The sequence below is a fragment of the Microcaecilia unicolor genome, chromosome 4 (genome assembly GCF_901765095.1).
Source record: "Microcaecilia unicolor chromosome 4, aMicUni1.1, whole genome shotgun sequence".
Lineage (NCBI taxonomy): Eukaryota > Metazoa > Chordata > Amphibia > Gymnophiona > Siphonopidae > Microcaecilia > Microcaecilia unicolor.
Window position 1 is genome coordinate 309,081,704 of NC_044034.1, and position 14,322 is coordinate 309,096,025.

The 14,322-nt window shown below is 42.4% G+C and overlaps 1 protein-coding gene across 2 annotated transcripts in view; it reads left to right on the top strand.

Moving 5' to 3' along the window:
- DOCK5 (dedicator of cytokinesis 5) overlaps positions 1-14,322 on the top strand; it is a 291,277-nt gene that overhangs the window by 119,147 nt on the left and 157,808 nt on the right. For both annotated transcript variants that reach the window (XM_030201825.1, XM_030201826.1), the window contains exons 9-10: positions 5,077-5,158; positions 8,439-8,568. In XM_030201825.1, the coding sequence (XP_030057685.1) occupies positions 5,077-5,158; positions 8,439-8,568 (212 nt within the window). The remainder of the gene's footprint in view (positions 1-5,076; positions 5,159-8,438; positions 8,569-14,322) is intronic.

Consider the following 14,322-nt stretch of genomic DNA (forward strand, 5'->3'; position numbering starts at 1 on the left):
AGGTACAAATCAAGGTAAGGTATACACATATGAGTTTATCTTGTTGGGCAGACTGGATGGACCATGCAGGTCTTTTTCTGCCGTCATCTACTATGTTACTATGTCAACAGCTGGAAGTTACATGTTCCCTTGCTCCATTTAGATGCTCGCAGTTACACCAAATCTATGGTTGGTGTATCAGGGTTCCTAAATTTTAGGCACCTCAGTGCTGGGTTACACCTGTATTCTGTAATGGAATTTGGTCGGGGCCACTTTGGATCCAAATGAGCTGAAGAAGAGCTGCCAAATATCTTCCCATGTGAAGCCAGAACACTGCTGACCAGTGTGTGTCAATGACATCCACCCACCAACCTACCTTCAAACTCCTTATTGGGTGTATCCTCAAAGAAGTAGGCATTTTCAAATATATCTTCTTTGTCTGTTGAGAAATGCCTTGTCCTTCAAACATGTGGGTAGAGGAGCAGTACATAGCAGAAAAAAAGACACCCCAGAGGTCTCCGGAGGCTGCCATCGGCATTTAAGAACACTGTTTATAACCTTGGAACAGTGGCACCCTATTAAACTGTAAATCCATCCTTTGAATTCTAGCAGTGGCGTCTAATGGTTAGATATATGATCACACTTTCATTTTCTTATTCTTTCCAAGCCAACAGAAGATTTGGGAGCTGCTTTATTTATACTGCCTTTCCCCCTCTCCCCTCCAGGTGAGAGACATATACAGAGACTGCACAGATAAACCTTCCCTCCACCCACCCCCTGCACAGAAGGGTTAGAAAGAATTCCATGAACCATGCCCTGCTTGTTTCTTCACTAGTATTTCTATGACTGCATCTCAAGTTTATGTAAATCTTTCTTTGCTCTTTTGCTGCATTATGCTGTCACCTTAACACGAACATTAAGATTAACCCAGAAGCAGCCTCATACTGTGACCCACTGTGGCAGGAGGGTATAAAAACAGTTTGTAAAACCTACAGACTTTTTTTTTTCTCATTCTTCAGGAATGACACAAAAATCTAAAATAAAAGAGAGCCTTAGAAATGTTTGCAGAAACCAATTCTTAAATGCATAAACAGCCTTACTGCATTTAAAACTTTTGTGTGCATGTGCGCGGCTGTTGTTTTTGGTGCCAGTCTCTAGAAATCTCTGCTAGTATTGCTGTCGGAGAGTTTTCATCGGTAAGTTTTACTACACATTTATTTTATATATCACCGGTTTTACACTGATGTGAGCATAGATTGGGGTGAACCTTACCCCCTTTTTGAATTTTTAATGGTTTTTAGGTGGTTTAAGCTCCTTGTATTATGCACCCCTAACCACCACATCTGTCCATCTTTTTAAGTGCTTTAAGTATCTTGTATTATGCAATCTAGCCTGCACACATGTTCTTGTTGTTTAATCCGTGGCAGTTTTACGTATACTACACGTGGTTTGGATTTTTCCCCCCTGGTTGGGATAGAATTGGTCTGTTTTGTTAGTTTTATTAACACACTCTGTATTGTTTTTCTCTGCGGTTTGTTGTGTGAGCAGAGCACTGTTCCTCCTGTATATTTTATTGCTCTCGGCATTTGGCAATTGTTTTGAAATTTTTGGTTTTCAGACGTCATGCATTATTTCAGACTGTGAGTAGTTAATTATTTCTGTTATTTATCACATTACATGGCTTAGAATCACAGTGTGACACGCTTCATTCAGGTTTTGTGTATGGGTGTTTTGTCAGCCTCTCCATATTTGTTTCTTTATCTGTTTTTTAATCTTTTTTTTAACTTTTATGTTCAAGAGCGGACTTATTACCAGACTTATGACTCTGCTGTTACATACGTCTTTGTGTTTTTTTATTGGTAAGCTATATGCCCACACTGTCGAGTGTTTTCCACCTTTTTGGTCACCACTTTATCCATCTAGGCATTGACACATTTTTTTCATATATGCACCAGATTGTTTCTCTGAATATCACCAGTTAGTGCCTAGCAGATAGCCAGTTATATTGCGCGATACAACCGGCGATACAACCGGCTGTCCGTTGATTTTTAGTGCAAAGCCTGCTAAGTTTGGTGACTATCTTTGGTCATGGGAAAGGGTGGAATATCTTTGGCCAGTTCCAATTTAACCGGCTAGCACTGAGTATTGGCTTGGCCAGTTAAGTTGAAGATGGCCAAATTTAAACCGGATATTCAATACCGGTAATTGGAAACGGCCCGGCATTGAATATCCGGGCTCAGCCCCAACCTCGGGAGGCAGCCTGGCTACCTCCTGTGGTCTGAATATTGACCTCTTGGTGTCTGGCTGCACTCACAGTTCTTAATGTTTTTCCATTTTGCCTCACTGGGCACCCTGACACACACTAGTCACATATTTTATTTATTTTTTATTTTTGTTACATTTGTACCCCGCGCTTTCCCACTTCAGGCACAGGCAGCTCCTTGTGACTCTGGGCAAGTCACTTAACCCTCCATTGCCCCATGTAAGCCGCATTGAATCAAACTCAGTTCCCCAGGACCAAAGTCCACCACCCTAAGCACTATGCGAGTCAATACATATATTCTCATATACATATATAGATATCATGTCACTTTTGCATGTTACAAGTGTTTTGTTTATGTCACTGACTGATGCTTATGTCAATTTTTGTAAAGCTATTGTGAATATACTGTATTTTTTTATTCTCTGTTTGTAGATTGACCCTCAACGCAGGTGCTGTGATGCCGGAACACAGCCCGTGTTGGGTCTGCTCCAGTCTTGAAAGCTGTTTTCTCACTGCACAAGCGGCCTTGACAGGTCCTTAAACATTACATTAGGAAAAAAAAAAACCAGCACACTCATTTTTTCTAATGTAATTGTTTAAGGACATGTTAAGGCCACTTGTGGATACATAAATATGGCCATTAGGGTATGCTAAATTACCTGTTACTTTGCTCCATGGACTAGTAAGATGTATTACAGAAGTAATCACAGGATAAAGCTCTAAGTTTCCTTGTATAACTGAGTGAATATACTAGTGGTAGAGAAGCATGGCAGTGCTAACATACTGCAGTACTCTGGACTGTGTATCAGCAGCTGTTGCATTCCACTGGGACCTCCTACAGGGTTTGTTTAGTCTACAGGCCTTGCTTTGAGTCTGATGACATAATAAACCAGCATATAGGTATGTCTTATGTTAGCACACGTTAGATTTAATAGCGTGCCTTAAGAAATTGAGGCTAAATTATGATAAGGTTTTGTACTTACTGTTAAGTGCACAGTAAGTGGAAAAAAGCCTTAATGCATGCTGAATGACGCTGCGTTATCTGCCACTGCAGGTAATATCATGCGGGCCCACACAGCACTGTTTCAATCACAAATAAGTCACAAAAGGTGCCCTAAATGACTAAACAACCCCCCACCCCTTATTCCCCCAGTGGTCACTGACCCCCCTCCCACCCCCCAAAGATGTGAAAGAAACAGTACATATCAGCCTGTATGACAGCTTCAGATGGTATGGCCAGTCCTGTTTTGGACGACTCCCCATATAAGGGGGTTAAGGTGAGATGTGTACCTGGGAACTTTTTTTGTGAAGTCCACTGCAGTGCCCCCTAGGGTGCCCCACTGCTCTGCTGTAATGTCTGTGTTGCTGGTCTGCTAAGAATGCCCCCCCCCCCCCCCCCCACACAATACATTGTATTGGCTTGTTTTTGTGCGTTTTTCTCTTGGATTTTTTTTCTCAAAAATGGTCCAGAAAGATAGACGGACTAAGCACAACAAGGTCTAGCAAATGGCCACTTTCAAAACAAAAAAGAATATTTTTTCTGGTTCGAAAATGGCTGTGTTCGCCACTTCATATTTGGATGTTTTCAGTAATATGTTCAAAATCAGATTTAGATGTCATATTGAAAATGCCCCTCCACATGTATTAAAACCATTGGTGATGTGTTATAGTTTTATGTGTGCTATGGTGATTTTAGCACTCAAATTTTGCATTTGGCAATATGGCTGTTCTTGCTAGGCAAAATAGATAATGCGCAGCATAATTATAGAAATTCACTTATTATCCCCGTTCACACTGCTGAGCAGTACAAACAAACCACACAAATTGGAAGGTTCATATGAAACCTTCCACTTCTGGAAGTGCAGTTAAGACACAAAATGAGTGGGAAAACAATGGGGCCGATATTCAGACCATGGGAGTTAGCCAGGCTGCCTCGTGTGGTCAGCGATAAGCCTGGATATTCCATCCTGGGCCGTTTCCAGTGACTGCCATTCAATATCCAGTTTAATTTTGGCCAGTTTAAACATAACCGGCCAAATCGATATTCAGCGCTGGCTGGTTAAGTTTAAACAGGCCGAAGATAGGCCTGCTATTTCTGCGGCCCAATTTACTTAGCTGGCAATGTGCTGAATATTTGCGGATAGCTGGCTATATCATGCGGTATAGTCAGTAATCCGCTAAGCACTGACTAGGAATATTCAGTGGGAGATAACCGGCTATCTCCCACTGAATATTTATGGATAGCCAGCTAAGCGCTATTTAACCGTCCAGGAGCCATTCCTGGCCGGCTAAATAGCGCTGAATATTGGGCAGAATTTGCTCATCATACAGATTGGCTGTTAACACAGGAGAAAGCAAACATACTAACTTCTCATTTCTGAGATGTGCCCCATGGATTATATGCTGCCCTATTAACTACAGAGCTTAAACTGGAAATTTAAACCCCAGGGAATAAGCAGGTATCCTATTTCTGGCACCAAAAATACAAAGGGTGGGGGGGGGAATCCTTCCTTAGATTTCCTGGGTTCTTTCCTAAATGGATATACCACACAGGCACTGCTTTCCCTGGGATAATGTATTTATTGATAGACAATACTATAGAATTAGTACATTGCACACAATGTCTGCTAGAGTATATAACCACAAGGTACCAACCACTATGTTCCCTAACAAATACATGTAATCATATCTACAGTATGAAGTTGTTTTATAAAAGGGTTTCATATCTCTAAAAACCAGAAATGTTTGCCCTGCTGGTGGCATAAATAGGGAAGTTACTTAAACCATGGACAAGCAATGACTTCAAGCAAAACTTTTTCTGTTTTTGTTTTAAGTGAAAACTACCTAGTACGCTGGGGCAGCACTGGCATGCCGAAAGAGATTGAGAAACTCAACAATCTTCAGGCTGTTTTTACTGTAAGTTGCATGGGGTTAACAATCGATATTCATTTGGATATTCATGCCTTCAAAGTAGTGGGGGTGGGATGAGGAGGACAGGCTTTAGGTTAAGACAGGATTGTTTTTTTTTTTAACTGTAATCTTTATTTTACCAACAACAATTTTAAAATCCAAATCTCAGCAAAACAGGTACAAATGAATTTTTGTATAGAAACCCCTTACATAAAAGAAAAACAATGTAAGCACACCCTAAAAGCCCACCACCCCCCACTCCACGCCACCCCCATCCCCCCAACCACCTAGTTCTACCCAACTCCTATATACCCAGTACAAAATACAAAAACCAAAGAGCAACACTGATACAGATACAAAGGGAGACTTTCAAGTACTAGTGAGGTCTATGGCTATAGGAACCGGAGCCCACAATCCCTCATGCTGGCTTTTCCTTCCCCTCAAGGAAGACACAATCTTATCATGTCTGTGCAGCTCCTCATATACCGACATCCAGCCCTCCCATAGGTGCAACATCCCCCTTAAATAGAATCACCTTCAAAGGGGCTGCAGTTCTATGCAGGTGTTTAATTGCATCCTGACCCAACAACAAGTCTCTCAACTGAAAATATTGAAAAACTAGGATTCGTACTTGTAACAGATCTTGCAACTTCTGGTGAGAAAGCAAAAAACCCCAGTGCAAACAAATCTATATAACTAGTGAAACCCAACTTTTCAAGCCTACCCAACAAGGAGCTAAAATATTTGCTGGAGAAAGGGGCATAGTGTAGCAGGTGACTGAGAGGATGCAGAGAACCAGAAATGTTTAGGTCTCAGCGACATGAGATCCACCACTGCATCAGTGGACAAAGAAACAAATGCCCCACTGCCAGGAAACCATGGGTCCCCTCCAGATGCCTCCCCTGTATCCCGGGAAGCCCCAAAAATCCCCCATTTCCCCACATAGGTCCACTCAATCAGAACACAGTAGTTATGCAGAGGTTGATCACAGTAATACTTAAGGGCTTTAAGCACAGCGCTTGATAATACATTTTTAGGTTTGGGAGACCCACTCCCCCTGATTCACTGGTTGCTTGAGTCTTTGCATACCCATCCTCGTCCTTTTCTCCTACCATAAAAAAGCCGAAAACAGCCTATGGAGAGTGAGTGAGAGCAATGGTAACTAGCTAACTGTGCAAAGAAAAAAAGAAATCTAGAACCAGAGCAGCGAACTACCGCTGATATCCTGCAGGAAATAGTAATGGAGCAATTCCTGCAGGCCTTACCTGAGAGTACAAGGGTGTTGCTGGTGAGAAGGGGTGTAGGACCTTAGAGGAGGCCGTGGGGGGCTTGGAGTGCTATATGGAATCTCAACATTGGGGAAGGGAGGGAAAGCAAGGGGAGATACCAGCGAGCACTAGCTACACCTGGGTCCACCATGCCCAGTGCTAAGGCTCACCGACCTGAGTTGGAGACAGCCCCGCCCATTTCCAAGGCACGGGCACCCAGGGGAGGGGGACCCAAAGAATGGTTCTGCTTTCGGTGCGGACAGAAGGGGCATTTTATAAGTAATTGTCTGGGAAAGGTGAGATGGACCTCCCGGGGTTTTCCAGGGGTTAACCCTCGGTATATGCAAGAAGTAGTGGTGGAGGAAATCCCGGTAATGGCCCTACTAGACTCGGAAGCGGACCAGTCTATGGTTTTGGGGGCTTTAGGGGGAAAAATTAGGGCGGGTAGAGAAGATCCTAAGGAGACCTTTGAAGGAGAGGTGAACATACAGTGTATTCACGGAGCAAGTACCAGATTTGCCCTCCACAGGGTGAACATTGTGGGACCCACGGGGAGAGTGAGAGTGGCGGTTTTGCCCAGACTGCCACAAGAGATGATTTTGAGGAGGGATTGGCCCCCATTTGCGGGATGTTTGGGAAAGAGGTAGGCTATGGTAACAACCCGGGCCCAAGCAAGCCAGGAACCAGAGGCCGATCCTGGTCTAGCCCAAATCTTTCCATTCCAGGAGGAGATCATGGGGGTGCCAGGGAAGACCCGTAGGAAAGGGCTCAGAAAGGGAGGATCAGAAGGAAAGAAGGGAGGCTCTAAATCGAGTTGAAAAGGAAAGTTATTAGCCCTTGGATGCAGGGGAGCTTAAGCAGCAGTTTCCCCACTTCCCGAGGGAACAGGCGGCAGATTCCATGCTCGAGTATGCCTGGGAGAGTTCACGCCAAGGGGGAGGTGGTGGGATCCACGAGCTTCCTAGTGGAAGGGGGAATTCTCTACCGGAAGGTCCCAGCAGGGGAGAATGAAGGGGGCAGGAAACAACTAGTGGTGCCCAGGGCATTCAGACCATTGTTAGTCCGATTAGCCCATGACCATCCACGGGGGGCATAAGGGTACCCAAGCCACTCTGACGCAGGTGCTGGACTGGTTTACTGGCCTGGGGTGTATAAGGATTGCTGTGTGCTCTTTAGCAGTGGATTACAGCACGCAGCTCAGCTAAAGGGCCGAGGGACTCGAGTCTCCCAGTGCAGGAGACTTTTCCAAGAGTCTCCGGTGGTGGAGACCTTTGTGTACATTGCAACTCCATCTCTGCTCCATCCAAACTATTCCTTCTGGACATCTTACTGCGACATGCATGTAAGTAGGTGCAATCTTTTGCTGTTCCTACTTTTTACGCATTAATGGGCAGATGATCAGAAGCAAACGCAGGCGCTAGAGGCTATTAGCGCCATACTAGCGTCTGCGTTTGCTACTGCCCCATGATCGAACCCCAGCATGTGAAACAATGGCTCGTGTTCAGAGCCCTCTAGAATGTTTGGCAGGGGGCTGGATTTTCTTCCTTCTGTAAGCTGTGATTTTTATTTGGGGTGGAGTTAAATGTTGTTATAAGATTCTATTGCTGCTGTTTTGGGGCAACCAACTTTAGATTCTTAAAATGAGGTTGTGGTTAACTCTCATTTTATCAATTTTGAGGAGTGTTTGATTTGTTTTTTTGAGATGTGAGCCTTAATTTTACGTTATTAATTGGGTGTAGTGAGATCCATGGGAGTCATTTGTTTTATGTCTTACTTTTTCTGTTGTGATCATTGTGCATCTTCAGCAAAAGGACATTATAGATTTTAAAAACTGCGTGGTGGGGTATTTTTTGTCATCTAATTAGTCCTTTTACTGAAAATGCACAACTTATCACAACAAGAAAAAAAAGTACAATATTTATTCTTAAGGATAAATAAAGGATAATAATGATTAGTGGACAGAATTTGTCGATCAGGTCAATAATAAATGTGGTTTTGAAGGATTCTCTCTCTTGCAGGATCTCAGCAGCTCAGACTTGATCCGGCCCAAGATCAGCTTGGTGTGTCAGATAGTGAGGGTGGGACACATGGAGCTGAAAGATGGCAAGAAGCACACTTGTGGCCTGCGGAGGCCATTTGGGGTTGCAGGTACTGTATTGGGTTCCTGATTCAGCCCACTCTGAGACTGAGAAGATCTCTGTGTTGTTGACTTGACCTTGGGAATCTGCATGAAGTTCAAGTCAGGAGCTGTTAATTTTGACATATGATTAAATTTCTTTATGTGCATATATTAATGTGTTTGCATATATTTCAAAGTAGAACATATTAGTAGTGTTCCAGTTTTTATGATGTGAATCAAGTTTTGGATGGTTTTTATTTCCACTTGTTCATGGTTAAAAACATTTGAGAGTGAAAAGCTCTCCAGATAAATCAACTGAATTTTTTAGCATAGTGATACTCACTATTTTTCTAGCGGGGGCTATTCTGGCAAAGACGTAAGTGTGAGAGCCAAGATTGTTGCTAGCCACTGGATGGGGGGTGCGGCAGCAGCAGCGGCAAGTCCTCCTCCAATAACACAGATTCCTGAGGGGTTTCCCTTCTAATATGGTCGGCCTGGTTTCCCAGGCACAGTCTGAGTAATTTGTGTAAATAAATAGTCTCCCCTCCCCCCCCCCCCCCCCCCCCACACACATATATTTTCTCTTTTCCTAAGTCATCTGCCCTCACAACTTCTCTATCCCTGTTTCCCAGCTGCTCCTCCCAGCATACTCTCCTTCAATTAAGTACAGAAGTGCATAAATATTGCCATACTGGGACACACCAAAGGTCCATCAAGCCCAGCATCCTGTTTCCAACAGTGGCCAATCCAGGTCACAAATACCTGGCAAGATCCCCCAAAAACTACAAAATATTTTAAGCTGCTTATCCCAGAAATATTTTCCCCAAGTCCAATTTAACAATGGTCTATGGACTTTCCTTTAGGAAGCCGGCCAAACCTTTTTTTAAACTCTGCTAAGCTAACCGCCTTTACCACATTTTCTGGTAACAATTCCAGAGTTCAATTACACATTGAGTGAAGAAAACTTTTCTCTGATTCGTTTTATATTTACTACTTTGTAGCTTCATCACATGCCCCCTAGTCCTAGTATTCTATCCCAGTTAGTCCCAATCTCCTTCCCTATCAAATCCCCATCAGTCAAGCTTTACCATCTTATATTTGCTCTACGGGCTTGTTGACAGGGCTAGCTCTGAAAAAGCTTTTCTGTTTTTTTCTGGCACCACATGACTCAGTTATCTCCGTCTTATGAAAACAGTGAAGGAGTTTGGGCAACACATGCCTCAGACTTAGAGAGATGAATGGTTCAGGTAGAAAACAGAACAATTGATATGGACGTAGTCCAGAATCAGGACTTTGGTGGGGAAGAGTCAGAGGGCCACACATATTGATGGGGGGGCTGCCACTGGCACCTGGGCATTTCAGGGAACATAAGAATAGCCATACTGAGTCAGACCAGTGGTCCATCTAGCCCAGTATCCTGCTTCCAACAATGACCAATCCAGGTCACAAGTACGTGGCAGAAACCCAATTAGTAACAACATTGTCTCAGTGTAATCTGGAGAGACATTTTTTGAAAGATCAACTGAATGCCCAATCTTGCCTTAGGGATGTAGCATGCATCCTTGCTTACAAGCCAGGCTACTCACAGTAGCAGAAGATACTACACACCATGCATGCACCATGGGGTGTCTGGGAGAAAGAATGGACCCTGTTCCTGGGAATGAAATGCAAAAATCTCCCAGTCCCTTTTGCTTTTGATTTCTTTTGTTGCACATCTTGAAGTTGCCAGGGCACCCAGGCAGTAGAAGTGAGTGTATTATTAATGTATTGGCAGTTGTTGTTAAACTGGGTGGAAATATAATTTTTTAGTAGTGTATTGTGACTTCTCACTTCCTCAGTGAGAATAGGTTTGCATTGTGATTTATTATTTTAATATTGCAGGAGGGCTTCGATGGCAACTCCAGTAGTTGGGAAGTAGAACTGGTGCCGGGCAGGCTTCTACGTCTGTGCCCCAAAATTGGCAAGGAGAGGTAGAGATTAAGTATGTGCATATCATATCACATTCAAAGCATATTCCTATGATTGCAGGTACTGTGTATCTGTACTGGGAGAGGGGTAGAATCATAAAGTTGATATTAGAGAATACATGATACTAGGCAGTAGTGTGGGAGGGAATAGACCAGACATAACTGCAGGCACATAAATGCAGAAGGGATATGTGTAACTTACTCCATCCATGTCCGTCCATAAATACTCCCCCTTGTATATATGCACTGTGTAAGTCATGCATGCCTAACAAAAGAGCACTTAGGAGCTCTGCTGACACTCCTGGGTGAGTATACACTTATGTGCATAAGTTCTAGTATTCTTTGCTTTTATGCACACAAGGGTTGCATAAATGTGGGCACCTAGTTTTATACACATGCCCTTTATTAATCCAGGTTTACATTGCATTTGAAGAATATAAGTGGGACAGGTCCATCAATTCCATTATCCTGTTTCTAATAGTGGCCAATCCAGATCACAAGTTCCTGGCAAGATCCAAGAGTAAAACGGATATTATGATGCTTATCCTAGAAATAAGCAGTGGATTTTCCCAAGTCCATCTTAATAATGGATCATGGACTTTTCTTTTAGGAAATTATTTAAACCCAGCTAAGCTAACTGCTTTTACCATATTCTCTGGCAACGAATTCCAGAGTTTAATTACACATTGTTAGAAAGAAAGCAAGTAGAATCCTCACCTTGATGGCAATGCCTTGTACTGTAATATGGAAGATGTGGGTTTGATTCTTAGGCCAGAGCTCCACTCACTAGGACAGTTGGGGCTGCAGAGGACGTGTTCACAGGAAAGGGAGTCAGTCATTGCTCAACTATGGCACCAAATGGCCAGATGGGTCCACGCTGACAAATGGCCAAATATGTTGTCCATGCTGACAAGACAGTTGAGGAGAGGGGATACAAATAGGATGCAAAACCCTAGGTAATGAGTGAAGGTGTGTGTAGTGCTGGTGGAGGTTGGTTCTGACTGAGATGGAAACTCAAACTGAAAGGAGCTGCTAGGCTATAAGAAATGAATAGGAAAGAGTAGAGGTCTGTAGTCTGACCTGAGCACTGGTGAGCTTGCTTGTGAGGGAGGAGTGCTGTGGGGGAACTCCCAACTTGACATCTGACATCATCTCAAGGTGCCCTAGAGTCTTAATAAAAGCTGGACCAACTGCAGAACATGGCCCACAGACATGTGCTTGTGATCACATGCCTGAAGGGGCGTGACCAAAGGGGTATGTTATGCCCCTCTGGAGACCCTTCAGAGCCACTGAGAAGTCAAATTCTGTAGATCTCTTTCAAGGTATTGTATTGGCTTTTTCTTCAGTTAATATGGTCAAGAGAAAAGGGAAATTAAAGAATGTGGGCTTAGTTCAGCCCTCTCTGACACAGGAACCTATGGATAATTTTGTTACCTCTAAAGATATAGTTGGGAGATTCCATTCTATGAGGGAACTCTTATTGGGAGAAATACTTAGCACAGAAGAACCTTCCTTAAGTCCAGATCACAACCCGCTGCCCCAACTACCTGGCATTTTTTTGGTCCATGCCCCCCTATTGTCTAGCCCACTTCAACAAGTGGGTGTGGAAGGAGGGGCCTATACAACATCAAAAAGACAACAAAGAAGGAACATAAGAATGTAAGAGTAGCCATACTGGGTCAGACCAATGGTTCATTTAGCCCAGTATCCTGTTTCTAACAGTGGCCAAGCCAGGTTACAAGTACCTGGCAGAAACCCAAATCGTGGCAACATTCCATGCTACCAATCCCAGGGCAAGCAGTAGCTTCCCCATGTCTGTCTCAATAGCAGACTATGGACTTTTCCTCCGGGCAATGCCTATTTTTCATATTTAGTATTCGTATTCAGCCAAATAGTAAAAGATGTTATTCGATAGCTGTAGTTGGAGTATGTTATCCAGAACATTTATTTAGTTTTGTCTGTGAAAATAACTTGGGAAATATTTAAGAAACAAATCACCTACATTAATTAATTTTATAGTCTAAAGATTACGTCGCATACCACTATTTGTTATGAAAACTGTTGCTAATTTATTGTTCTGACAAACTCACCATAAGGATTACAGCATTAGAAAGCAAACTGCTGAGGGTTTTATGCTGGTAGCCTGTGAGGGCTAGAGTTGATTTTAAGGTGACTTGCCTTATAAGATTCATCCGACAAATCCAATTATTTATTAAATTTGGGTTTTCTAACTGTTAGTCGGATTCGCTTTAAGCGTTTTCATGATAACTCTTTCAGTTACATTGCTGTTAAAGTATGGAACAGTATTGCTGTTCATATTCGGAATATTGATTCGTATTTTCAATTTAGACAATCTTTGAAAACAGTGGAAAGGAGATGTTGGTCATCAGAGAGTTCTTCTTCCCACAACATAGGTTCAAATACCCCTGTTTTGGGTCTGGGACATGTTTCATCAGTAGTTAAAATGTCCCTTAAACTGGTCTCTTTTGATGGAAGTATAGTTTCTTCTATGTTAACGACTACAGAACCTACAAAGGACGTCACTAATTTAGAAATACTGAAAGCAATAACTAAAATGGAGACTATTCTATCTGGTTGTGTATCTCAGCTCTGCTCATTTACAGGAGAAGCAGCAGTTAAAGTGGCATCTTTAGAGTCGGATTTAATATCACATACGGGCATTTTGAGTGACCAATCTGAGAAGATTAAATCCTTGGAAACTGTTAATTCTTCCTTGGTGAAAGGAAATATTTTGCTTGAAAATATATTGGAAAGAGCGGAAAATCTTCTATGTTGTTCCTAATTTGCGCTTTTTGAAATTTCCTTACTGTACTATGATTTCCCCGGTAGATATGTTTAAAAAAAGTATTTGCTTGAGGTTCTACAACTGGATCCTTCCAGCTGTCCACACATAGTTAAAGCATATTATATTACTACTTTAGTTAAAAAATGTTTCAGGAGGAGGTTTGGAGGAAGTTCTAGATGTAGACCTCACTACAACGCTTGAAACATCTTTACAGGAAACAAGTTTGAGAGATATCTTGATGGTTACCTTTTCAAATAATGCTGAAAGAGATCTGTGTTGTTGACTTGACCTTGGGAATCTGCATGAAGCTGAAGTCAGGAGCTGTTAATTTTTGACATATGATTAAAGTTCTTTATGTGTATATATCAATGTGTTTGCATATATTTCCGGAAGTCTCTCAAGACCTACTTATTTGGGCAAGCTTACCCTAAAGATCCCGTCCTGCCTCTGTGATTCCTGGACTCCAACTCCTCTAAAGATCTTGTGGACTTAACTACTTTCTCTTAACCCTGTGCCTTTCAGCCCTCGTATCACTTTCCATTTATTGTACTTTCCTGTTTGTTAACTAAATGTTGTAAGCCACATTGAGCCTGCCAGTGGTGGGAAATTGTGGGGTATAAATGATATAAATAAATATCTCAAAGTAGAACGTATTAGTAGTGTTCCAGATTTATGATGAGAATCAGGTTTTGGATGTCTTTTATTGCCAAATTTTATTGTTTAATTTCTTTCATGAAAGATTGGCACACTTTCATGTTTCTCCTATTTATATATTTTCTGATGTCTCCCGAAGGACCCAAGTGATCCACAGGGAATCTCTTGAAATGAGACCAAGAGCTTTAGCTCTTGGAATGACTTTCTTCTTGAAATTTCCCCATTTATGTTGGGTACATTTTCAAGGGAAAGAGTATTTATTTCATGATCCAGCACATGTGGGAGAGTTGAGTGCCCAGGAAGCTAAGACAACTGGGGAGAAGTTATTTATGTTAACGCTATGTAGTAATGCGAGT